Below are 25,880 nucleotides of genomic sequence, written 5' to 3' on the forward strand. Positions count from 1 at the left end.
TCTGTCCATTGGTGTAAGTGAGGTGTTAAAGTCCCCCACTGTGATTGTGTTACTGTTGATTTCCTCTTTCATAGTTATTAGCATTTGCCTTATGTATTGAGGTGCTCCTATATTGGGTGCATATATATTTATAATTGTTATCTCTTCTTCTTGGATTGATCCCTCGCTCTTTATGTCGTGTCCTTTCTTGTCTCTTATAATATTTTTTATTTTAAAGTCTATTTTATCTGATATGAGTATCACTACTCCAGCTTTCTTTTGATTTCCATTGGCATGGAATATCTTTTTCCATCCCCTCACTTTCAGTCTGTGTGTGTCCCTAGGTCTGAAGTGGGTCTCTTGTAGACAGCATATATATGGGTCTTGTTTTTGTATCTATTCAGCCAGTCTGTGTCTTTTGGTTGGTGCATTTAGTCCATTTACATTCAAGGTAATTATCAATATGTATGTTCCTATTACCATTTTCTTAATTGTTTTGTGTTTGTTTCTGTAGGTCCTTTTCTTCTCTTATGTTTCCTGCTTAGAGAAGTTCCTTTAGCATTTGTTATAGGGCTGGTTTGGTGGGTGCTGAATGCTCTTAGCTGTTGCTTGTCTGTAAAGCTTTTGATTTCTCCGTCGAATCTGCATGAGATCCTTGCTGGGTAGAGTATTCTTGATTGTAGATTCTTCCCTTTCATCACTTGAAATATATCATGCCACTTCCTTCTGGCTTGCAGAGTTTCTGCTGAGAAATCAGCTGTTACCCTTATGGGAGTTCCCTTGTATGTTATTTGTTGTTTTTCCCTTGTTGTTTTCAATAACTTTTCTCTGTCTTTAATTTTTGTCAATTTGACTACTCTGTGTCTTGGCGTGTTTCTCCTTGGGTTTATCCTACCTGGGACTCTCTGCGCTTCCTGGACTTGGGTAGCTGTTTCCTTTCCTATATTAGGGAAGTTTTCAACTATAATCTCTTCCAGTATTTTCTCAGGTCCTTTCTCTCTCTCTTCTCCTTCTGGGACCCCTATAATGCAAATGTTGGTGCGTTTAACGTTGTCCCAGAGGTCTCCTAGGCTGTCTTCAATTCTTTTCATTCTTTTTTCTTTATTCTTTTCTGCATCAGTGATTATCACCAGTTTGTCTCCCAGGTCACTTATTCGCTCTTCTGCCTCAGTTAATCTGCTATTGGTTCCTTCTAGTGTATTTTTCATTTCACTTATTGTGTTGCATATCTCTGTTTGTTTGTTCTTTAATACTTCTAGGTCTTTGGTAAACTTTTCTTGCAACTTTTTGATCTTTGCATCCAGCCTTTTTTCAAAGTCCTGGATCATCTTCACCATCATTATTCTGAATTCTTTTTCTGGAAGAGTCCCTATCTCCTCTTCATTTAGTTGTTTGTCTGGTGTTTTATCTTGTCCCTTCATCTGGTACAAAGTGTTTTGCCTTTTCATTTTCTCTGTCTTTCTGTGGCTGTGATTTTCAGTTCCACAAGATGAAATACTGCTGATACTGCTTGATTCTGCTGTCTGCCCTCTTGTGGAGGAAGCTGTCTAGGAGGCTCGTGTTTGCTTCCTGATGGGAGGGACTGATGGTGGGTTGGGCTGGGTGGGTGGAGCTCAGTAAAACTTTAATCCACTTTGGTGGATGGAGCTCAGTGACACTTTAATCTGCTTGTCTGCCAGTGGGTGGAGCTGTGTTCCCACCCTGTTGGTCCTTTGGCCTGAGGCGACCCAGCCCTGGAGCTTACAGGCTCTTTGGTGGGGCTAATGGTGGATTCTGGGAGGGCTCACGCCAATGAGCACCTCCCAGAACCCCCGCCGCCAGTGCCCCTGTCTCCCCGCAAGCCACCGCTGCCCCCCACCTCTACAGGCAACCCTCCAACACCAGCAGGTAGGTCTGGTTCAGTCTCCTATGGGGTTACTGCTCCTTCTCTCTGGGTCCTGGTGAGCACATTTTTTGTGTGCCCTCCGAGAGTGGAGTCTCCGTTTCCCCCAGTCCTGTGGAGGTCCTGCAATCAAATCCCCCTGGCTTTCAAAGTCTGATTCTCTGGGGATTCCTCCTCCCGTTGCTGGACCCCCAGGTTAGGACGCCTGATGTGGGGCTCAGAACCCTCAGGACTTCTGAGGTATAACTGTTCTCCAGCTTGTGAGTCACCCACCCAGCATTTATGGGATTTGATTTTAACACGATTGCACCCCTCCTACCATCTCATTGTGGCTTCTCCTTTGTCTCTGAATATGGGGTATTTTTTTTGGTGAGTTCCAGTGTCTTTCTGTCGATGATTGTTCAGCAGTTAGTTGTAATTCCAGTGCTCTTGCAAGAGGGAGTGAGCGCACGTCCTCCTACTCCGCCACCTCCAAACTGCATCCCATTGCCTCTTAATGCAGAGGATTTCGTTTGTAGCATTTATACCTCTGAAGTTATTAAAGCTTAAAACTACACTAAGGGACTTCCCTGGTGGTGCAGCAGTTAAGAATCCGCCTGCCAATGCAGGGGACACGGGTTTGAGCCCTGGTCTGGGAAGGTCCAACATGCCGCGGAGCAGCTAAGCCCGTGCACCACAACTACTGAGCCTGCGTTCTAGAGCCTGTGAGCCACAACTGTTGAGCCCATGCTCCACAACTACTGAAGCCCATGTGCCTAGAGCCCGTGCTCCACAATGAGAGAAGCCACCACAATGAGAAGCCTGTGCAGCGCAATGAAGAGTAGCCCCTGCTCTCCACAACTACAGAAAGCTCACATGCAACAACGAAGACTCAACACAGCCAATAAATAAAAATAAACAAATGATTAAAAAAAAACTACGCTAAGACGTGGGGGCCTCCTGTGTATCATCAGGTCATGAAAAGTGCTGTGAAGGAAAATAAAGCAGAGAAAAGGGGCTGCGGGTGGGGGGTCAGCAGTCAGGGTGGGAGGGCAGAGGTTGCAAATTTTAGAAAGAATGATCAGAAGAGGCCTTGCTGAGGAGGATACATGAGGTTGGAGGATCAAGGCAGACTCTTGGAGGGGAACTTCATAAGCAGAGGAAACAGCAAGTATGGAGACCCTGCGGTATGGATGGGGTTGGCAGGGTCCACAGACTGTGGGGAGGAGTTTGGGACTTGTTCTCGTGTGATTAGGAAGGATCAGAAGGGCCCCCATTATGAGCAGTGGGATGTGGGAAACTGCCTTTGGGGCTGTGAGAGTGGGGAGACTCAGGAGTGGATTGCAGTACTCTAGGCAGGAGATGGTGGTAGCTTTGAGCAGCATGGTGGCCACAGAAAAGTGTTAGAATCAGGAGCCCAGAGAGGGTCACTCAGACTGGACTTTGAAGCCCATCGTGTTAATTATCTCTTGCTGAGTAACAAATTCAAAATTCAGCCATTTATAACAATAAATGCTTATTATCACGGTTCCTGTGGGTCAGGAGTTTGGTAGTGGCTTCGCTGGGTGGTTCTGGTTCAGGGTCTCCCCTGAGGATGCCACCAGCCAGGTTGCAGGGTCTGAGTCCCACGTGGTTGATGCTGGCCGGTGGCTGGAGACCTCAGTTCATCGCTACATGGACCCCTTCATGGGGCTGTTTGAGTGTCCAGCACGGCAGCTGGCTTCCCCCAGAGCCTTGGAAGTCCCACTCCATTATTTACACAGTGTTTTGCTGGTTACACAAGTCAGCCCTGTTCAGTCCGGGAAGTCTCCCCAGAGACCTGAATACTAGGAGGTGAGAACATGGGGCCTCTTTGGAGGAGAACCTCCTCACCCACTTTCTGCCTGTGGAGAGGAAATTCTGTGGATTTGTTGAACATAACATGATTGGGCCTTGGGTCTCCCAGGGGAAGGTTAGAGCAGAATTTTCTGGGCCAGGGGCCTGTCTCCGCGTGGAGGGCATTGCAAGGATGGCCGGGCTCCAGGCCTGGTTCTACCTTGTCTAGAGCCTTCCCTCCAGACCAGTGCTGCACGGCCTTTGAATCCACCTCAGGGTCTGTGAGCAGCATGGAGGGCCTGGCAGGACTGGGCCCAGGCCCCGCCAAGGTCACCTAACACATCTGGACCTTATTAGCCAGTCTGGGCAGCTGCTGGGCTTCCGTGCACCCTCTGTCACGTGCCACTGCGGCCCTGACTTGTCACAGAGCCTAGCGCATGTGGCTTTCCCCGTTGGCTGTGCCGTTTTAATGACCTAATCACAGTCCTGGTGGACCAAGTGGCTCCAAGCTGACTTCCCCCAGAGCTCCCAGCTGAGGCTCCTCTCTCCTGCCCTGTGATTTGGGATCAAGAGTCAGCCACAGGCCAACTGAGACCGAAGCCAGGGTCCAGAGACCGCCTGTGCCCCACCCCCATAGGGCCAGTGTGGGAACAACCGTCTTCAAAGTCTTTGCGCATTAAAATGCACTGATGCTCTCAGTGAGGTAGATGGACCAAGTGCAAATCTCAGGTGATTTTCGAAGGGCTCCAGTGCTTCCGTGCATCACACTTAGTCTTTTTATTTTGATAAGAGCACCGTGATGGTTTATGTTCAATGAAAAGACCTAAGACGAAGCAGAACTGAGCTTTTATCCTTGCCATGCCTGCTCCCAGCTGACTTCTCAGCAGCTTTTTGGGTGTGTCCTTTTGACCATTCTGTGTGTACTCACAACTTGCGTTACGCACATCTAAGTGTGTGCAGTTACCTCTCAAAAGGGGTTTTGGAATGCATCCAGTGAGTATTCCGTGACCATCTTTCTGTGTCAGTATTCAGGTCTGTTTGACGTTCTTTAGCAGCTATTATATGGTGTTCCATAAATTAGGGGTATTATATTTATTTAACTAGTCACCACTTTATTCTTTTTCTCTCACTGCGAATGGCTCTGTCTGGTTCCTGGTCCACACGTGAGTTGGGGTTATGCCCTGGCTTGGTATGTACTTGGCTGTGTTCCTTGCAGGCAAGAGCCACTAGGCTGGACTCCTGGTTCTGGGCCTCCCAGCCTAGGCACCCATGGCTGTGTCCTGCGTAACTGGGGCTGCGGCTCTCAGGAAGGGCACACAGATCCATGCAGGGCACCCATCAAAGCTTGAGGGGCCCCGAATTCCCTCCAGTCCACAGAATTCACGGGGCCCTATAGTCAGCTGGCCTTTCTCTGTGCCAGAGAGAAAAGGGGGACGGTGGCAAGTATTAGGTCAGGGAGCTTGGGAGAGGTGGTGCTTCTAGTGTTTTCCCGAGCAAGGCTGTGACCTCATTTCCTTGAAGCTGACCCGTGTCTGATGCCTCATATCCGTCTATTTCTACAAGAAATGTGAATATAGTGCTTGTAAGTGTATTGGGGACATATGGCCTCAGTCTTCATGTGGGGGAGTCAGATAGAAATAGAATAACTCAGATCCACACAGTTTTAAACTGTGGTTAGTGCTGAGTTGAAAAAGTACTTGGGGCTCAGATTTGGGATGGGGAAGCTGACTTAGTCTGGGGGTCAGAGAAAGTGTATTCGTTTCCTCTGTCTGCTGTAACGAAGTGCCACAAGCTGGGTGATTTAAAACAATAGAATTTATTCTCACAGTTCTGGAGGCCAAAAGTCCAAAATCGAGGTGTCCACAGGGTTGGTTCCTTCTGAAGCTTCTAGGGGATGCACCTTCCTGCCTCTCCCGGCTTCTGGTGGCTCCAGGCACTCCTTGCCTTGTAGCTGCATCACTCCACTCTCTGCCTCCGTCCTCACACGGCCGCTCCCCTCTGTGCGTCTGTGTCCATGTCTCCCTCTTTCTTTTATGGAGACACTGGTCACTGGGTTTAGGGCCCCCCCATCCAGTCTGACCTCCTGTTAACTTGATTACATCTGCAAAGACCCTACGTCCAGATAAGGTCACAGGCACAGGTACCGGGGTGAGGACTGGGACATGTCCTTGTAGGGGACACTATTCAACATGCTGTAGAAGAAGTGATGTTGAAGTGGGGGCCTGGATGAGTCCAGGATGGGGGAGGAGAGGCCCTGAAGAGGGGAGGGGGTGGGTGGGCGTGCGCAGAGATGGGGCAGGGCGGGTGCAGGGGCTGAAGCTGTGTCTAGAGCCGGTGTGTCTCAGGCTGAGCTTCTCAGCCATGAGATGCTTCCACTGGGCTTGTGTTTCATTTTTTAACCAGGAAACTACTTTGCTTCGCACTTTTTCATGGGAGGTGAGAAATTCGACACCCCCCACCCTGAAGGTTACCTCTTTGGAGAGAACATGGATCTGAACTTCCTGGGCAATCGCCCAGTCCAGGTGAGTCTTGAGGGGGCTGGGCACATGGCAGTGGTGGCGAAGCCCCTGGCCGTGAGTGGGCACCAGGTCTCCCCAGACGGGACAGAGGTGCCATTTGGACGTGTGCACACGACGTGTGTGTGAGGCCTGTCCCCCTTGGAGGCTGGATGGCTGAGGGAGGATCCCTGGGGAGCAGAGCAGCTGCCACTGAACCTGGTGCTTCCAGACTATGGGGCTGAGGAAGGCTCTGGATTTCATCCGATGCCTCTTGGATGACTGTCTTTAAAAAGAGAAAAGAACGTCTATATTCCACGTATCAGTGGGCAAGAGATGTGATCCAAAGCAGAAACGCACACGGCCAGGACCATTTTTACAAGTTCACCCTCACTAGTTACCAGAGAAGTGCACTTCATGCAGTGCTGTCCCTTTGTTCAGTGCACATTTGACACCTGCTGTGTGCCTAGGGCTCTTCCAGGGGCTGGGGGCAGAGGACAGACCCCACCCCATTCAGTATGGGAGGTGTGGACAGTAAAGAAGGGAATGTTTGATGGATGGAGGCTAAAGGGAGAGAGAGAGTGAGGGCCGTGGGGGGTTGCTGAGCAGCGGCCTGGGTTTTACATGTTGAGATGATGATCCCCAGTGTGGGCGAGAGGTCTCTCTCTCAGGAGACATTGGACTCTGCCTTCAAAGGCTGCTGAGTTCTGGGGCATCCCTGGGCACCCTTGGACCAGCAGTCTCCAGGCTATTTTAGCCTTGGAGCAGCTGATTGACACGAAGTCTTGGTCCTTTAACCTATAGGAGGCAAGGACCTGGGGCCCAGAGTGCTGGCCCCCCACTCACAGGCCCGGTGGAGCCTCCATGTCCTGCGTCCGTGACAGCAGGAGCAGAACCTGCCTTCCACGTCTTTGTAGCCTTGGCTCTGACCCAGGGCCTGGCTCTGCAGGCCGCCTGTCGATCTGTTGTCTTGTGTGACTTTCACCTTGAGACCATCGTAGGGTCACCTGCAGTTGTGAGAAGTGATGCAGAGACCCCGGGTGCCCTTTACCTGGTTTCCCAGTTTTCCACTGAGTCTCCCAAGACTTGGTGCGTTGTTACCAGCAGGAGACTGACCCTGCGCCCAGGCCTTCCAGAGGCTGCCAGTTTTACAGCATGTGTGTGCGCGCGCAGGCGCGCCTGTGCATATGCGAGTCCCTTCTGAAATCTGTATTGACTATCGTTCTTGTGTGGAAAGCCTGCCTTGTTCAGGGCAGCAGTGAGGCGGCAGGTCCCACCTCCAGGAATGTGGCCTGAGAGCCCCAACCCTAATCTCTGCCCCAGGGACCCAGCTGAGGGTCCTTCCTGGAATTGGGGACCCAGAATTCTCAGGGCAGCTCTGGTCCTGGCTCTCCCACATGCAGGCCATGTCGCCTGTGGTTTCCGTGGATGTGGATAAGGGTGGTGCTGTCCTGTGGTCAGTGCAGGGCCCAAGATGACCAGGCAGGGTTGTGACCATTGCTCTGATGAAGCCCTGTTTTCTGTCCCCTGCCATGGCCTGGGGTTACCTGGAATTACTTTTTCCCTCCTAGTTTCCTTACGTCACCCCCGCGCCCCATGAGCCGGTGAAGACGCTGAGGAGCCTGGTGAACATCCGCAAAGACTCCCTCCGGCTCGTGCGGTAACCCCTCCCCCGCCCTGTGGGTGCTTGGCAGAGAGCGTCCCCGGGCCGCACTCCCCTGTGTATAGAATCAGAACTCGACTCCAGAGCTGCCCTTGGGTGAGGGTGGAGAGGGGAGGGGCCAGCGAGTTCTGCCTGTGCAACTCCAGCCTTTAAACCAGAGTCTCAGCCGGGCAACTGTGCCCCAGGGACATTAGGCTGTGTCTGGAGCCAGTTTTGGTTGTTACCACCTGGGAGGGGGCTGTGCTACTGGCATCTGGCGAGCAGGGACCAGGGTTGCTACTCAGTACCCTACAGCGCCCAGGATGCCCCCACCACCACGAGCGATCCAGCCTGGACGTCAGTGGGCCGAGAATCTGCTTTAAGCCTGGAAGACTTGAGGCATCCAGGGCCATCTCTAAACCAAGAGGACTCGTCTCCCTTTCTGTGGGAAGGAGACAAGGGAAGGAGGGCCCTGTGTTGTTGGGCCTTGTTGTTCAAACAGGGAAAGGCCTCCACATTCTTGGGAGGGTGGGACACAGCCAGGCAGCTGACTCTGGGGCCCCTCAGGCAGAAGGGTGCTGTACAGGGTGGGGATGTCCTCAGAGGCATGGCCCCTCACCTGCCCTGTCCCTCTGTCTCTCTGGCAGGTACAAGGACGGTGCTGACAGCCCTACGGAGGATGGCGAGAAGCCCCGAGTCCTCTACAGCCTGGAATTCACCTTCGATGCAGACGCCCGGGTGGCCATCACAATCTATTGCCAGGCAGTGGAGGAGTTCCTCAATGGGACAGCTGCGTGAGTCCCTGTGGGTCCTGGCGGGCCCAGTGGTTCTGCTTCTGTCCATATTGCTTTTATTTGAAATAAGGGCCCTGCTGGCCCCAGAAGTTTGAAACCTGCAACTTCAGTATGACCACGGCAGGGCTGTCTCCAGGCCACAAGACCAGACCCAGGTGGAACGGGAAGAAATGCACCTGCTTGCGTCCTGTGGGAGAAAACCTCTCGGAGTCCACTTTTGATCTGGGGGTGGAGTGGTGGCTGAGAGCTCGTGCTTTGAGTCCCTGTTCATATAAGAGCAGCCCCTTCTCCAGTGCCGGTCTCAGGCCAGACATGCTAAGGCCCTCGCGAGTGTCCTTTGTCCTAGAGACTGAGTGAGGCCCCAGAGACAGCAGGTGTGGGCAGGGCGGAGGGAGGTGGATGAGGGCTGTATGTTGGATTTCTGCACAGGGAGATGCCAGGGCTCATCAGGATTGAAAATGTGTCTGTGCTTGACCCAGCCACTCTTTTCCTGGGGATTTATCTTGGGGACATGCTTGCACGTGTGCTCAACATGTGTCAGAGGAGGGTCCTGGAAGCTTTGTTTGGAATAGCAGGATATTGGCGACCACCCGGTGTCCACCAGTGGGGACCTGGTTGAATCAATTCGAGTAAAACCACGGTGGAGCCAATGCAGTGTCCTGAGAACACGGCACCTCCACCTGTGATGATTGTGGGACAGCTTTGGGCACGCAAGTGGCCGGAGCAGTGTAGGTGGACTGCTGTTTGAATATTAAAGAAGAAATGTCTGCATATACAGGAGTGATTATGCCTTGACCTTCCCAGGTTGCAGCAGGTAGCTAACCCCAGTCCACCATGGGGCAGAGAGGTAGGCGACTGGGAGCAAGTGTTGGGGCAGGGGGTGGGGGTCACTTTGCAGCGTGCGTTTTTGTAGTGTATTCATTCAAAAGCGTCAACAAACCGTAAAAGCCAAATGGAAAAGTGTAGCCAAATCTGGAAAGGTCACAGTAATTGGGCAGGTGTGGGCTCCAGGAAAACGGGACGTGGCAGAGCATTTCCCTCACCATCCTGTCTCTCGCGGCCCCTTCAGGTACAGCCCCAAGAGCCCGGCCCTACAGTCTGAGACCGTCCACTACAAGCGGGGGGTGAGCCAGCAGTTCTCCCTGCCTTCCTTCAAGATCGACTTCTCCGAGTGGAAGGATGACGAGGTAACCTCCTGGCTGGGCCCCCCTTCCCCTAGCCTCTTCCTGGGTTCCTTCCCCTGGAGGGGGCAAGCACAGATTCCTCACGTGGTTGATGTGTCAGGCGTGGCTGCTGGCCAAGGTCTGTGTGCCCAGTTGGGGTGCCTGGACCATGGAGCACGATCGGTCCAGGCGTTGGCTGGACTGAATGATCGCGGCTGGACAGAGCAGCAGCAGTTAGAGGCTCCGTATGGGCTCTGGTGTGGTTGTTGGGGCCACGGGGCTGCAGTGTGGCAGGATGCCTTCCACCCAGCAGTTCTGTAGCTAAGGACAGTGATTTACATGATGTGGAGGGCGCTCACTGCAGCTGTCTGTGATAGTAAATTTGAAACAATCTACACATCTGTCACGGGGGTATTGCTTGGTTCACCTGGCCCCACCTGGCTTCCAGAAGCCCCATCATGGTATGTGATGTGATGGGGACCCCCTGTATATATAATGGGGGCGCCATAGTCCAGCTCCATTCTGGGATGCTGTGAGCCTTAAAGTAGCCGATGGAACGTGTGTCTGCTGTACATGCTGATGTGGAAGCAGCTCCTGGGCTTGGAGAAGAGCATATTACCGTGTAATCACACGTATGTGACAGCCACAGATGTGCACAAGACCATTTCTGCAGGTACATATATGTACACATAATCCTTGAGGAAAAGCCTGAGAAAATTCCTGTCAAGCTGAAGACAGTGGTTATTTCTGCAGAGGGGCTTGGTGTAAGGGAGACACACACGTAGACACTATACATGTACAGTGTGAGTATTGGTACTGTATACGCTCCTGAATAATTTTGTTATTTTAAAAAACTAGATTATTAAGGTACAGTTTATATATCATAAAACTCACCCGTTTTAAGTGTTCGATTCAGTGATTTTTAGTAAATCTGTGGTCACAGCCGTCACCATAGTCCAGTTTTAGGATGTTTCTGTCCTCACAGTAGGATCCCTCGTGCCCATTTTCAGTTAATTCCCATCCCTAGCCCCAGCCCCTGGCACTGGTCTGCTTTCTGTCTCCCTGGATTTACCTGTTCTGGACATTTTGTATGGATGGAATCATACAGTATGTGGCCTCTTGTGTCTGGCTTCTTGGACTTAGCTGAATTCTCTAGTTTTTTTTTTTTTTTTTGACAGAAATAGTCACACGTTATGTTACTGAAATACTTGAGGGGGAAGACTTGGAGGTGGCAGGGCATGGTGTGATGTGGGAATTGCCAGGAAGGTTCTGGACCACGGGCGTGTCAGATGGTGAAGACCACGCCTTTGTAGTTGCTCCTGGCCGTGTGCTTGCTGGTCAGGGCGCTTTGCTGTTGAGCAACAGGAGCCCCCTCTGTTTTACCATCATGGGGCTTCTGGAAGCCGGGTGGGGCCGTCGAAGTCAAAGGCCGAGCTGAACAGCAGTCCTGGGCGCCCCTGCCCACAGCCCCATGCCGTCAGGATGGTTCCATCCCTGTGTGCACACATTCCTGGTTCAGATGCCCAGCAGGTACATCTGGGCCCACCCACCCTCTGTGAGTGGGGAGGGGCAGCTCCCCAAGGGCAGGCGAGGGGGGCTGGGAGGGCAGGTAGGTGGGTGCTCCCACCGTGGTGACTGTGGGACGGCTGGGCTGAGGCTGCACCTCAGCTTAGTGACCTCTGAAATAGTCCAGTCTTGGCATTTTGGCCCTGAAACATCCTCTGTGAGTTTGCAGATGTGTTGTGTCACCAACAGTTTGGGTCACTTGTGCTGGGTGCACACCTGACTCGTAAACCAGTCTTGGGTGCTCCACGAGGACACCCCCTTTCCTCCCTCAGTGTCCCCTGCTTGTCAGCGTGTGGCCTGGTGGGCCTGTCCAGTGTTGTTATCCTGGGATCCTGTCCTCCTGTCCTGATTATCACCTCAGCTGATACGTTCGTCTATTTTTTTGTTTGTTTTTGGCCATACCATGTGGCTTGCGGGATCTTAGTTCCCTGACCAGGGTTTGAACCCACACCCTTGGCAGTGAAAGAGCAGAGTCCTAACCACTGGACCGCCAGGAAATTCCCACTAATAAGTTCTTGAAATCAGCTCGGTTTTTCTTACGTGTATTTTTTAAATTAATTAATTTTATTTTTGGCTGCATCGGGTCCTAGTTGCGGCATGCGGGATCTTCGTTGACACATGCAGGGTCTTTCATTGCAGTGTGCAGGTTTCTCCCTAGTTGTGGCACACAGGTTTTCTCTTCTCTAGTTGTGGCACACAGGCTCCAGAGTGCGTGGGCTCTGTAGTTTGCAGCACGCGGGTTTAGTTACCCTGCAGCATGTGGGATCTTAATTCCCTGACCAGGGATCAAACCTGCATCCCCCGCATTGGAAGGTGGATTCTTTACCACTGGACCACCAGGGAAGTCCCTTACATGCATTTTTTATTGTGATAGAGTACACACAACATAAACTTACGTCAGTAACAGTGCATTCACAGTGTGTGACCGCTGGGCAGTTCCAGGACGTTCTCATCACCCATAAGGAAGTCCTGCACCCGTTAAGCAGTCACTCCCATTCCTCCTATTATGTGTATTTTTTGTTAAGAACTTTTATTGAGATATAATTGACATACAATAAACTGCATATATTTAAAGTGTACAATTTGATATTTTTTTTCTTATTAGCAGTGTATATATGGCATTCCCATCTCCCAATTTATCCCACTGCTACCTGTCCCCCCCCCCCCCCCCGTTATGTGTATTTTTAAGTGGAAACTTCATCAGTCACTACTGTAGCTGGAAAATGGCTAAGCCTTGCCATAAACAGAAGGTTCCAGAAGTTAAGCTTCATGGAGAACAGAATGTTGTTATGTCCTGGCATGACATCCTTGCCTGCTGAGGGCGTTGAAGGGGAGGTTGGCAGGTGTTACAGATGTGACAGACACTCTGGCACCAAACTCAGGTTTCTCCTTAATACCAGGGTTTCTCCGCCTCAGTGCTGCTGACATTTGGGTCTGGGGTCATTCTCTGGTGGGGACTGTCCTGCGCCCTTGTGCGATATTGAGCAGCATCCCTGGCCCCCACCTGCTGGGTGTCAGGAATGTCCCTTGCTGCAGTTGTGACAACTGAAGATGTGTCCAGACACGGCCAGGTGTCCTCTTTGCGGCAAGCATTTGTGCCGTCAGAGGCCTGGCCATCCTCCCTTTTTTTAGCCATTTTCCCCAGATTTGCCTATTTGAAGATTATAACAGTAACGTATGCTTGTAGTAAAATATGCAAATTATACAGAATCTGTAGAGGAAAATGCTCCCAGTTGAGTCTTCTTTTCCAGAAGTGAGCACTTTTGACCATTTGGGATGCATTCTAGACTTCTTCCTGCGTGCATTTTTTTTTAAGTTAATTTTTTTAAGCTCTTTATTGGAATGTAATTGCTTTACACTCTTGTACCAGCTTATGAGGTACACCAAAGTGAATCAGCTGTATTTATACACATATCCCCATATCCCCTCCCTCCCGCGACTCCCCCCCCACCCTCCCCATCCTGGCCATCCAAGGCATCACCCATCATCGAGTTGATCTCCTTTTGCTATACAGCAACTTCCCACTAACGATCCATTTTACAGTTAGTAGTATATATATGTCTATGCTACTCTCTCACTTCGTCCCAGCTTCCCTTTTGCCCCCCACCCCCGCAACCCCATGTCCTCCAGTCCATTCTCTGCATCTGCATCCTTATTCTTGTCACTGGGTTCATCAGTACTTTTTTTTTTTTTTTTTTGGGTTCCATATATATGAGTTAGCATACAATATTTGTTTTTCTCTTTCTGGCTTACTTCACTCTGTATGACAGACTCTAGATCTGTTCACCTCATTACATATAGCTCCATTTCATTCCTTTTTATAGCTGAGTAATATTCCATTGTATGTATATGCCACATCTTCTTTATCCATTCATCTGTTGATGGGCATTTAGATTGCTTCCATGTCCTGGCTATTGTAAATAGTGCTGCAGTGAACATTATGGTACATGTTTCTTTTTGGATTATGGTTTTCTCTGGGTATATGCCCACTAGTGGGATTACTGGATCATATGGTAGTTCTATTTTTAGTTTTTTAAGGAACCTCCAAACTGATTTCCATAGTGGCTGTACCAGCTTACGTTCCCACCAAAATAAAAATGCAGTCATATTGGACAAATACTGTTTTGTAGCTTGTTTTTTGTTTGTTTGTTTTGCGGTTGCATTGGGTCTTCGTTGCTGCGCATGGGCTTTCTCTGGTTGCAGCGAGCAGGGGCTATACTTCATTGCAGTGCATTGGTTTCTCCGTGCGGTGGCTTCTCATTGCGGAGCATGGGCTCTAGGTGTGCGGGCTTCAGTAGTTGCAGTTTATGGGCTCCGTAGTTGTGGCTCACGGGCTCTAGAGCGCAGGCTCAGTAGTTGTGGCGCATCAGCTTCATTGCTCCGCGGCATGTGGAATCTTCCTGGACCGGGGACCGAACCCTTATCCCCTGCATTGGTGGGAGCATTCTTAACCACTGCACCACCAGGGAAGTCCCACTTGTTTTTTTTAAATAACTTATTGAGATATAGTTTACATACCAGACAACTCACCCTTTTAAAGTGTATAATTTGGTGGTATTTATTATATTCACAGAGTTGTGTAGCAGTCACCACTGCCTTAGCTCCAGAACATTTTCGTCACCCCCAAGAGAAACCCTCTGCCCACTAGCAGTCACTCCTCATTTCTCCCCCAGCCCCTGGCAACCGCTCATCTACTTTCTGCCTCTTTGGATTTGTCTGTTCTAGACATTTTTCATCAACAGAATTGTACACTCTGTGACCCTTTGTGCCTGGCTTCTTTCACCCAGCATCATGTCTTCAAGGCTTATCCAGGTTGTAGCCTGTATTGGTACTTCATTCCTTTTTAAGGCTGGATAACGTTCCACTGAATGAATGGGACCATATTTTGTTTCTCTCTTCCTCACTGATGGACACGTGGGTTGTTTCTGCCTTTTGGCTGTCGTGAATAATGCTGCTGTGAACCTCTGTGTGTGAGTCTTTGTGTGGATGTTTATTTTCGTTTCTCTTGGCTGCAGTTTGCTTTTTAATTTAATTTAATTTTAAGACTTTTTAAGAGTTCTTTAGGTTTACAGCAAAATTAAGAGGAAGGTATAGAGATTTCCTGCATCCCTCCTGCCCCACACATGCATTATTTTCTTTTCTTACTGCATCATGTCATGGAGTCTTTCCAGGTCAGTACCTATAGATCTTGTCGCTGGCAGGGCTTCTTTGTGGTTTTGCCACCAGCCCCTCATGGGCTTCCATTTATTTCAGTCAAAGACACATGCCTTCCTCTGCTACCCCTTGTCTTTTCCCTGTTTCCCGGTGTCCATCTGACCTGGGGCTTGCAAAGACCCTCATCCACGGCTCCTCTGTGACAGCAGAGGGGGGCCTGGGCGGGACTCCCACTGACATCAGCTGCCGTTCTCTCTCCTGACCTGGCTGCCGTTTTCCCTAAGAAAGCCTCGCCCCTGCATTAAAAATGTCTCTCTCAGACTCTCTGGGAGGGTGGCAGTCTCATCCTCTCCCCGCATGCTTGGCTCTGGTGTGTGACTTGTGTGCTGAGCTCTGAGGAGCAGGAGTCTGGGGGGAGGTGGTCCTTGCCCCCTGGGTCCTCACACTCCCTGGGTGCCCCACCCCCAGGCTCTGGTCTTTAGGGAGAGCTGGGGTCATGGTGCTCTGTCATCTTCACCTCTCTCTGCTGGCTCAGCACTGGGTTAGCCAGTGTAGCCTTCCATTGGGTTTGCAGAGTCCATTGAACGAATGCCACGTGTAGGGTGCTGCCCTGCGCTCCGGGCACTGAATATTCACGGGAGGCGCCGGGAAGGCTGCTGCAGCAGAGTTTTCAACGCAGTATCTATGTCAGGACTTATTTGGTTGCAAGTGACAGAAACACCTCAGTCTGGCTTAAGAGAAGAAAATCAGGAACCTCCTGGCATAGATTCTGAAAAGGCTGGGTGGCTGTGGTTCCTGCAGGGGCCCATGTCATGAGGACAGGTGTGCTGCTGCTGAACTGGCCTCACTCTCTGCTGGCGCCCCACAGACCAGTGGAGAGATGCAGGTGGGTCAGGCTTGATAGGAGCAGAGTCTCCAGGACATAAGTACCAGGGACGTCTGGGCAGCAGCGGTGGCCTTTCCCAGGAGCTGGGAGGACACAGGTGGGCAAGGCCTGGAGGCGGCCCTGGCTCTGTTCCTCTCTCCGTGAAGCATCTGGCAAGTTATGCCACCTCCACGAGCCTTGCTTTCCCATCTGTCAGCTGGAGGCAGACGCAGTCCCTCCCTTGCACGTGGCCATCAGGGGTCTGTGAGGTTGGGGTGCAGGGTGCTTATTTAGCCAGGCTGTCCATCATGAACCCAGCGGCCAGTGGGGCAGGAGGAAAGGGACGGGGTCGCCCCCTGCTGGTGGAGCGTCCATCACCCCTCCCCAGACCTTTGTTTGTTGTTCCACCTGTCAGCTGATGCTGAGGCAGCACTCAGCATGCAAGGGAGAAAGAAAATGCAAATCACTGGCCTCTCCTCAGAGCAACCAAGTCGCCCGCGTCAGCGCTGACGACTGTATTCCAGCAACTGGCAATGGGCCGGAAGCTTGGGGGCGGTGGGGCTGAGCTGCTCCCCATCCAGCTTTGTCACCTGAGCAGCCCCCGTCCTGGGCCTAATTACAGCCTGGGAAGGGCAGCGCCTGCACGTCACACCCAGCCTCCGCTTTGTCATCCTTGTCGTCATCACCGGGGTAACCATGGGATGGTCGTCAGCAAGGTCGCTCCCTGTGCCCTGACTCGGGGTGGGGAGAGCTGAAACAGACGTGTGACTGTTTCAGGGGGCCCCCAGCCCCGGGATAGCTGTGGATGACGTGTGACTCCTGTTTCAGGCAATCACCCCCCACCCCATGGGTCACCTCAGAGCAAGGCAGGAGCAGGGAACGTGGGTTCCTCCCAGGTCCAGGTTTTTGTGGTGCAACCCTTCCACCCTGTGGCTGTGGGTCCTGGGTAGACCTGGACACTTCCCCCACTTCTCTGTGTGCAGCTCTGTGTGTATACGTTCCCACCAAACCCCACACCCTGGAGTCCCTACCCTCTGTGGTCCTCCCGGGCTACCTCCCTCCTCAGCTCCCGCTGCCTGAACGCACCTCGAGCAGCTGGTGCTCACCATGGGCTCTCCTGGCCACATGCTCAGAACCTTCGCATTAGGATCAGGACCTGAGGCTCAGGTTGTAGAGCGAGACCCAAACCCAGCAGTGCTGAGTCTGCCTTGTCCCAGCCTGGCCCTGCCACACCCCGCAGCGGGTGTGTTTGGCTGAGTGCCTCTGCCCCTTGGGCTCTGCGTGACCTCCCCGTGGTCCCTACTGGTGAGCAGACGTGGAGGCTGCACCTGAGTGGACGCGTGGGGGGGAGCGTGGCCTGCAGCCGAGGGCAGCAGGGATCCGCGGAGGGATTTAAGCTGGAGGAGAAGAAAAAGTGAGAGGAGGTTTCTTCGTGAGCTCAGACGAGCCACGTGGTCTCCTTCACTTTGCTTCCATATTTGTTGGGGCCGAGCTGGGTGCCTTTCTTCTCAAAGTTAAACATGGGATCTCCATGGGACCTGGCGCTTCTGTGCCTAGGGGTCCATCCAGCAGAGTCCAGCAGAGGCAGCCCCATTCTGCACAGCCGAAGTGGGGCCTGATGTCCATGAGCAGGTGAATGGTGACAGCGTGGCCTGGCCGGGCAGGGAGTGCTCCTTGGCCTTAAGGAGAAGGCGGGTGCGGCGTGATGATGCTGCGTGAGAGACGCCAGGCACTAAAGACAGAGACACTGTGTGCGCTCATTTCTGTGAACATCCAGGGTCGGCCGGTCCACCGAGGGCTGGAGAGGACATTCCGGGAAAAATGGCACTGGTGGTCGTGTGACCTTACAGATGTACTTAATGACACTGAATTACACTTAGAACACAGATGTGCCCTTTTAATCTGTTTCACCGCAAAGAAAGGGCTCCTGTGTCTCCTCAGGTCCGTCACCCCGGTGCCTCCTGTCCATCCTGCCCGCCCCTTGCAGCTCAGCCTAACTATTGTTGCCTCCTTTCCTCCTCAGCTGAACTTTGACCTGGACCGGGGCGTGTTTCCAGTGGTTGTCCAGGCCGTGGTGGATGAGGGGGACGGTGAGTGGCCTTTCCCCTCCGTCTCCCTTCCAGGCACGCGGACCCGGAGGAAGAGGCCCTTCTCACCCCGGTCAGCCGGGGCAGGGGTTCAGTTCAGAAAAAGTGGATGACGTCGGCTCAGCCTGCTGGCCAGGCTTGGGGCTGAGGGGCCCAGGTGCCAGGTGCTCTGTCTCCTGTGGGCAGTGCTGTCCCCACGTCCCTGTGCCAGAGCCTGGCTCTCGAGGCACTGACAGCGTCAGACTGTCCTCCGGTGCTGATATCCGTCCCGCAGTGGAATGACGGAGGCTGTTGGTGCCTGCCTGGGGCCACGCTGACCGCTTGCCACCTGCCTCCTCCTGCTGGTCCTGCTGGCCTCTCTCTTGCCCCTGCTCTGGGCTGTGGGTCCCAGGCGAGGGTGCAGACGCTGGAGCCCTGCCGGGCCTAGGCTTGTCCCCGGGCTCCTCAGCTCTTCCACGTGCCAAGTGAGACGGGAGCAGAGCCGGCCGTGGGCAGCCGGCAGTGGCCGCTCTGGGGGCCGAGTGAGGTGTGGGTCGGAGGGAGCTGCAGGCAGAGGAAGGCAAGTTGAAGACAAGACGTCCAGTGGGGCTGGGCCCTGCCTGCAGGCTGAGAGCTGGGGAAGCACCAGCTGGAGAGAAGAAGCCTGGGGCTGGGGGCCATGGGGGCAGGGGTGGTGGAGGCCAGCTCTGACCACTCTCCTCTCTCTCCCGGGCAGTTGTGGAAGTGACCGGCCACGCCCATGTGCTCTTGGCTGCCTTTGAAAAGGTAAGTGCCATCTTGTCCCTCACTGTCCTGCTGACCCCTCATTGGTCATCATATCCTGCACACAGCAGGTGCCCACTAAATGCTGGTGGGGTGGACGAGGGTCTGCCATCTGCCTAGCACTGCCCTAGACATGACATACACGCTCCCCTGGGGTCCCTGAGTTGGGGGTGCCCCTTGTACAAAGAGGCCACTTATATGGAAGGACTCACTACTACACTTTTAGCATTGTGTGTATTTGAACCTAGATGTTTGCCCCTTTCTCCCACCCAGACTTGAGTCCCCAGGCCCCTGGCTGTTCATGTTTTGTGGACATGTTTATTTTTTTTATTTTTATTTTTTTATTGTGGCACACGGGCTTAGTTGCTCCGCGGCATGTGGGATCTTCCCGGAGCAGGGATCGAACCCATGTCCCCTGCATTGGCAGACGGATTCTTAACCACTGTGCTGCCTAGGAAGCCCTGTGGCCGTGTTTATAGTGTGTGGTGGGGATGTTGGCTGGTGGTGACGACAGTCAGCCTCACCACTGGCTCCACGTTAGGGAGTCTCGGGTTCTAGGGTTGGTTCTCTTGCTGGCACTGTTGTTCCCTGGGGCCAGGCAGTTCCATGCTTCCTTCTACGCAGCAAGCAAGGCCCTGGCTGTGTTGGGACAGGGTTCCTGCTCACCGAGAACCCTGCCAGAAGTAGTGGGGTGTTACCCTATTCGTAAAGGCCACGGCTGACCCCCACCTCCCAGTGTTCCTTGACATTGGCTGGCAGTGTGCAGTTGTGTGTTTTCAGCACCAGCCTGTGGCCCAGGTGGACGAGGAACAAGGACCCCACGAGGAAACCAGGCTCAGACCTCTTGTTTCGCATGTCCTGCCGAACCGTGGCTTCCTCTGCCTGGGGTGTGTCTGCAGCCCCGAGAACCTTAAGTGCAGAGCCCAGCTCCTCCCTGTGATCTGGGTCTTTTCAGATGCCCAAGGGGGTCAGTGGAGTTGGGCCCGAGGCCTCTCTGGTGAGGTTGGGTCTGCGCTCTTCCTGGCCTCCCGGGGCTGTGGCAGAGGTGGCCCTCTCCCTCTCTGGGCTCACCAGCTGCGCTCCCCAGGCTGGCCTTGTCAGAGGAGACGGTGACTGTTTACCGTCTGTGTGCTTTGGCGGGGCAACGGGCCATCACGGGCAGACATTCCATTCTGTGCCTCTAGCGTAGAGCCCAGTGAGAAACTGCCTTATTTTTCGAGTGCAGCATACTAGAAACTTCTGTCAGAACCCACCTGCCTTACAGAAGACGCCGGGGGCTGGACTCAGAAGGGGAATTTGTGAACGAGAACTCAGGTGTGCTGCCATGATTAACTGTGTGGACTCAGAGCAGTGTGCCTCCCCAGATACCACCAGCCCCTTTTGCTCTGTCTTGTTCTCACCGTTCTCAGAGCTTTAGACTTTCCTGTGTGTATAGACACGTGGCGTCTTGTGCTGTCTTCGCGATTAGACCAAGCCCTTTGAGGGCTGGAACTGTCTGTTTTAGTTCTTGCCGCCCAGATGCTGCTTCTTGCTGCTGGGGAGGCACCTGTCCATCGTGAGAACTTGGCCGATGGTGGTGAACCTGTGTGTACTTGAGAACTACCTGAGGAGAGTTGGGTTTTGTAGGTCAGGGTGGGACCCTGAGGTGATATTTTTAGAAGATTCTCTGGGTAGTTTTGAAGCCAGGTCAGAGGGCCACATTTTGAGAATTCCTGGCCTGTCTCTTAAGTCTTCACGTGGTCTCTCCTTTTTTTCAGCCGTGGATATGGGTTGACTGAGGACAGGACTTCAGCATGGCCGAGTTAACCTCTATGTCTTTCTCCCCTGCAGCACGTCGACGGCAGCTTCTCTGTGAAGCCTTTAAAGCAGAAGCAAATCGTAAGTCCATCAGAGGAGATACCATGAGCCCTCTTGATTTAAAAGAGAGATGCACACACGTGGCCCAGTGGTCTCTGTGGGTTGTTCTCCCTGGGCTACCATGGCTGTTGTGGACGTAGCTGGTGACACCACTGCTGTGGGCCCTTGGGTCCAAGGGTCAGGGTCACCGGGTGTGTCCACATGTACAGCATACGTACCACATATTTGCGTTGACCGTTGTAGCCCTTGTCGAGCTTGAACTTAGCGTTCAGTAAACGTTTGCCAAATGATGAATGGACAGATGGAGGAAGAAGGGAAGGGAGAGAAGGAGGGAGGAAGATTGCAGCCTCCCCTCCTTCTCCTTACAAATTGCTGAAATTACGTCTGTGCTGGGCAAAGATTTGGATTGACTTAATCCATATTTGAGAGGATAGAATATCTTGGAACCAGTGAGAGCTGTAGACCAGTACAGCCTTTCTTTGGGATCAGTAATTCCATGGTCCAACACTAGGAAAAATTATCTCTGGTGGTCTCCCACTTAGATACATACTGTGAAGATTTAGCAGACGGGGTCCCCTGAACTGAGCCTGGAGACTGATTTAACAGTGGCCACTGTGGGGTCTGTCTCCAAAGCCAGTTATCAGGTTATCCTATGTGTAGCTGCTCAGGTGTGTCAGCCACAACCTGGGACTAGTGTTGAATTTTTTAAGAGAGGGGTTGAGAGAACTCTGGCAGGTGTAGCACCTGGAGGTGGCTGGAGGGCAGGAGACCCCAGGGATGATCTGGGCCCTTGTTTCGGGAGAGCCGACAGGCAGGGCCGTGGCTCTCAGGAGGAGTGTCTGGTCTATGAACTGTGGTCAACTCAGGGGCTGACTGGTCACTTCTGGGGCTGGTGACAGGAGAGTCCACGGTTGTTTTCCCTGGGATTAGGCACGGTAAGATGGGCGGAGGTGTGGTCACCAGGCCCGGGTAGAGCTTGGCTCCATGCCCTCCGGGGTGGGCGGAACCAGGGCCCAGCCCAGCGTCTGGGCTGCCAGTGGGCCAGGCAGGTGGCGGTTCTCCGTGTCTGTCTCCAATAGTGCCTGCTCCCCAGGGGTAGGGCTGTGGCTGTACACAGTCCTGAACTGCACCTGCCCCCGGGACCCGAGCCCAGCACCTGGGCGGGGTGTCGGGCCAGGTGGGTGGAGAGGAGCAGAGGCAAGTGCCCAGATGCGTCCCTGCTCTCCAGGTGGACCGGGTCAGCTACTTGCTGCAGGAGATCTATGGCATCGAGAACAAGAACAACCAGGAGACGAAGGTACGTACTTGTGGCACCACTGGGCCAGGCTGGCCGCTCTCTCCCGCACTCCTCCCAGCTGCTCAGAGGCGGGCGCCCAGGTGACCCATCCTGGCTGAGGCCCCAGGACCCCAGACTCCATTATTTTTCCTTAATTTTTAGAATTAGCAGAGCTTGTGGGACATTTTGTCCTTTTTCCAGCAAATTCACTGGCTCGTTACCACCACAGGGCTGCTGGCCATCAGGTCAGCCAGGGCAGCCTGGGGACGCTGGGCCCCCTCCTGCCGCCCCCTTCCCCTGTGCAGCCTTGGCCTTTCCTGTCTCACATCTGTGGTTGAGCCTGCCCTGCGCCCACAGGCCAGCTCACCTTCCAATTGCCTGTGACAGGAGCCTGGTGGCCCACAGAGCCAAGGTCTGGCACAGACCGGGAATCCGCCCATGCCTTTGTCATTGTCTTAAGGCACTAATGAAACGACCACCTCTTTTTAAAAACCTGTGGGGGGACTTCCCCGGTGGCCCAGTGGTTAAGATTCTGCCTGCCAGTTCAGGGACACAGGTTCAATCCCTGGTCCGGGAAGATCCCACATGCTGCGGAGTAACTAAGTGCACGTGCCACAACTACTGAGCCTGTGCTTTAGAGGCCACAAGCCGCAACTACTGAAGCCTGTACACCCTAAAGCCTGAGTACCGTGACTACTGAGCCCGCGTGCTACAACTACTGAAGCACTTGCTCCTAGAGCCCATGCTGTGCAACAAGAGAAGCCACTGCACTGAGAAGCCCACACACGGCAACAAAGAGCAGTCCCCACTCACAAAGCATAGTCCCCACTCGCCGCAACTAGAGAAAGCCCGCATGCAGCAATGAAGATCCAATGCAGCCAAAAAAAAAAATAACCTGTGGAGTCTCACTTCAGCTTCCATGGTGGCTGGAACTGGCTGGAGGCTGGAGTGCTCTCTGCCTGGGTCACGTTTCTGCACCAGAGGTCGCCTGATTTTCCATAGAGGACCTGGTAGTTAATGTCATCAACCTTGGGCTGTACGGCATCTGTCACCTCTGTTCATCTATCCAGCACTGCCAGGATCACGCGGAAGAGCCACAGACGTATAGATACACAGGGGCGAGGCCGTGTTCTGGTAAAATTTTTTTTCAGAAGCAGGTGGCAAGCTGGCCTTGGCTGATCCCATGTTAGGCTGATCCCGTTTTAGGCTGTTGCTGTCTCTTGATCCAGAAGCTAATTTTGTTTTCCGGAAGGTGCCATTACTTAAGGAAAACATTTTAGCAAGTTAGACTTGCCTGTTTGTTTGTTTGTTTTTTGCCACACTGTGCAGCTTGTGGGATCTTAGTTCCCTGACCAGGGATTGAACCTGGGTTCCGGCAGTGAAAGCAATGAATCCTAATCACTGGACTGCCAGGGAATTCCCTTGTCTTATTTTTCTTTGTTTTAACCAAGTAAATGGGCAGCCTTGGCAGATGTGAGTCTTTCCACATTTCTTGTTTGGGTCTGTGAAACCAAGTAATAGACCTAGTTCTCTTGATTTGCGGGGTGTATTGGGTGGAGGGGGGGATGTCCTGCTCCTCGGTGACCTTCCTCTGGCTCCTGGGGCTTCCCTTTGCCACTGTAGGCCCTAGGGGAAGTGGGGACAGGAAGGCCCCCACCCCCCTGCCTGCCCTGGCCCCTGGCCTCGGGAGCCACCAACCCTGGGACCCTCGGTGTCCCTGCAGCCCTCAGACGAGGAGAACAGCGACAACAGCAGCGAGTGTGTGGTGTGCCTGTCGGACCTGCGGGACACGCTGATCCTGCCCTGCCGCCACCTGTGCCTCTGCAACTCGTGCGCCGACACGCTGCGCTACCAGGCCAGCAACTGCCCCATCTGCCGGCTGCGTGAGTGGGGCACGGGCGGGCGGGAAGACAGGCCCAGCGGTGGACGTGGGCAGGGACACCGTGGCGACGGGGTGGCACCACCTACCTCCAGGGAAACCAGACACAGGGCGAGCGTCCAGGAAGGGCTGCAGGGCAGTGTGTGCAGTGAGCTGCACAGAAGTGATCAGCAAGTCAGACTTTTGAAATAAAGTGTATTGGGGGGGCTTCCTGGGTGGCGCAGTGGTTAAGAATACGCCTGCCAATGCAGGGGATGCAGGTTCTATCCCTGCTCCAGGAAGATTCCACATGCCTCGGAGCAGCTAAGCCCGTGCGCCACAACTATTGAGCCTGTGCTTCACAGCCTGTGAGCCACAACTGTTGAGCCCATGTGCTGCAACTGCTGAGGTGTGTGTGCCTAGAGCCCATGCTCTGCAACAAGAGAAGCCACGGCAATGAGGGACCCACGCACCACAGCAAAGAGTAGCCCCCACTTAACTGCAACTAAAGAAAGCCCGCGCACAGCAAAAAAGACCCAACACAGCCAATAAAATAAATAAATAAGTAAACAAATAATAAGTAAATAAATAAATTTATTTTAAAAAACTATTGGGAAACATTTTGATTGAAAAATTACAATAAAATGAAAAGTGTGCTGGGTGTAAACAATCAAGGAGTTAAATTTGGTTTCCTCGAGCATCTGGCCTTTCTCACTCAGAAGTTGTCACGTTGGGCCTAATTCTGAATAAAATATTCTTCCTCCCGTAGAGAGTAAACATCCTCAGGGTGTAGGTCCTGCTGGTGGGTCAGTGGTCCTGGGCCAGGTTCCTGCTGGTCCTGCCCGGTGTGGGTGGCGAGAGCGCCCTCCAGTGGGAGCTGTGGGACATTTTCTCTGAGTAGATAAATGGCAGCTTTTTTTAAGCGTAGGTAAAGACTATCAGATTTATTGTCACTTTCAGAAATAACGTATTGGCAAAAACTCCAAGTGTAAAGGTATCTCTTTATTGCTACATTTAGTTCTTAGGTTCATGACTGTTCACTATAAAACACTCTTGTTGAATAGTTTATAGCTATGTTAAAATTATGCTTCAAAGCAATTAATCAATATGCGTGGCCTTGGGAAACCCTGGGGGAGAAAAAGAAAGTATGTTTTAAGAATAACAAAGCTTGGGACTTCCCTGGTGGTCCAGTGGCTAAGACTCTGAGCTCCCAGTGCAGGGGGCCGGGGTTCAATCCCTGGTCAGGGAGTTAGATCCCACATGCATGCTTCAACTAAGATCCCACACGCTAAGATCCTGTGTGCCACAACTAAGACCTGGCACAGTCAAATAAATAAATTAAATAAATAAATTAAATAAAAATAACAGCTGACAGAGTTCCCTGGTTGCCTAGTGGTTAGGATTCCAGGCTTTTACTACTGTGGCCTGGCTTCAATCCCTGGTGGGGGAACTGAGTCCCACAAACCACATGGTGAGGCCAGAAAAAGGAAAAAATAAAAAAAAGCCTTGGTGTGTGTGTTTAATGCAAATTGATCTTTGTAATAAAGTGTTCTTTGCCCTATGAACATGTATAGCATACTCAAAAACCTATATCATTTTACTTTGTTTCCCAGTTTGATTTACTTTAGTTGTTCTTAGTGAGTTGCATTCCAGGTTAAAGGTATTCAGTTGTTAGTATATACAGTCAGAGGAGACAAAGGGAGGGCATTTTGAAGGCATTTATTCTAATTAAATCATAGATATTTCATTTTCAATAACAAGTTAATACTCTTTAATATCTCATGGACTATTACTTCATGACCAACTTATTTTTCACAAAACAAATTCTTTATACGTTTGAAAACTAAAATAGAATTGTGGTTGTCTATTTTATTTGACTGAATAAAATTCCTTGTATCTGAGAATTTCTGTCTTTTAGGAAATCATTTGATTCCAAGAAAGTGAAATGCTTCCTTTGAGCTTCTGGCGTACTGCCAGGAGGAATCTATTCATATTCTTACTTTTTAAAAAAACTTTTTAATTAATTAGTTTCTTGGTTGTGTTGGGTCTTTGTTGCTGTGCACAGGCTTTCTCTAGCTGTGGCGAGTGGGGGCTATAAGCAGGCTTCTCAGTGTGGTGGCTTCTCATGTTGCAGAGCACGGGTTCTAGGCACATGGGCTTCAGTAGTTGCAGGACGTGGGCTCAGTAGTTGTGGCACATGGGCTTA

General features: G+C 52.2%; 1 protein-coding gene across 4 annotated transcripts in view; it reads left to right on the plus strand.

Annotated features, from left to right (window-relative positions):
- The window catches only part of MGRN1 (mahogunin ring finger 1), a 58,639-nt gene that overhangs the window by 18,394 nt on the left and 14,365 nt on the right, over positions 1 to 25,880 (plus strand). For all 4 annotated transcript variants that reach the window (XM_057750863.1, XM_057750861.1, XM_057750864.1 and 1 more), the window contains exons 2-10: positions 6,059 to 6,177; positions 7,722 to 7,810; positions 8,440 to 8,586; positions 9,656 to 9,773; positions 17,858 to 17,924; positions 18,637 to 18,686; positions 20,514 to 20,561; positions 21,769 to 21,837; positions 23,540 to 23,699. In XM_057750863.1, the coding sequence (XP_057606846.1) occupies positions 6,059 to 6,177; positions 7,722 to 7,810; positions 8,440 to 8,586; positions 9,656 to 9,773; positions 17,858 to 17,924; positions 18,637 to 18,686; positions 20,514 to 20,561; positions 21,769 to 21,837; positions 23,540 to 23,699 (867 nt within the window). The remainder of the gene's footprint in view (positions 1 to 6,058; positions 6,178 to 7,721; positions 7,811 to 8,439; positions 8,587 to 9,655; positions 9,774 to 17,857; positions 17,925 to 18,636; positions 18,687 to 20,513; positions 20,562 to 21,768; positions 21,838 to 23,539; positions 23,700 to 25,880) is intronic.

Source organism: Hippopotamus amphibius, chromosome 9 (assembly GCF_030028045.1).
Source record: "Hippopotamus amphibius kiboko isolate mHipAmp2 chromosome 9, mHipAmp2.hap2, whole genome shotgun sequence".
NCBI classification, from domain to species: Eukaryota; Metazoa; Chordata; class Mammalia; order Artiodactyla; family Hippopotamidae; genus Hippopotamus; species Hippopotamus amphibius.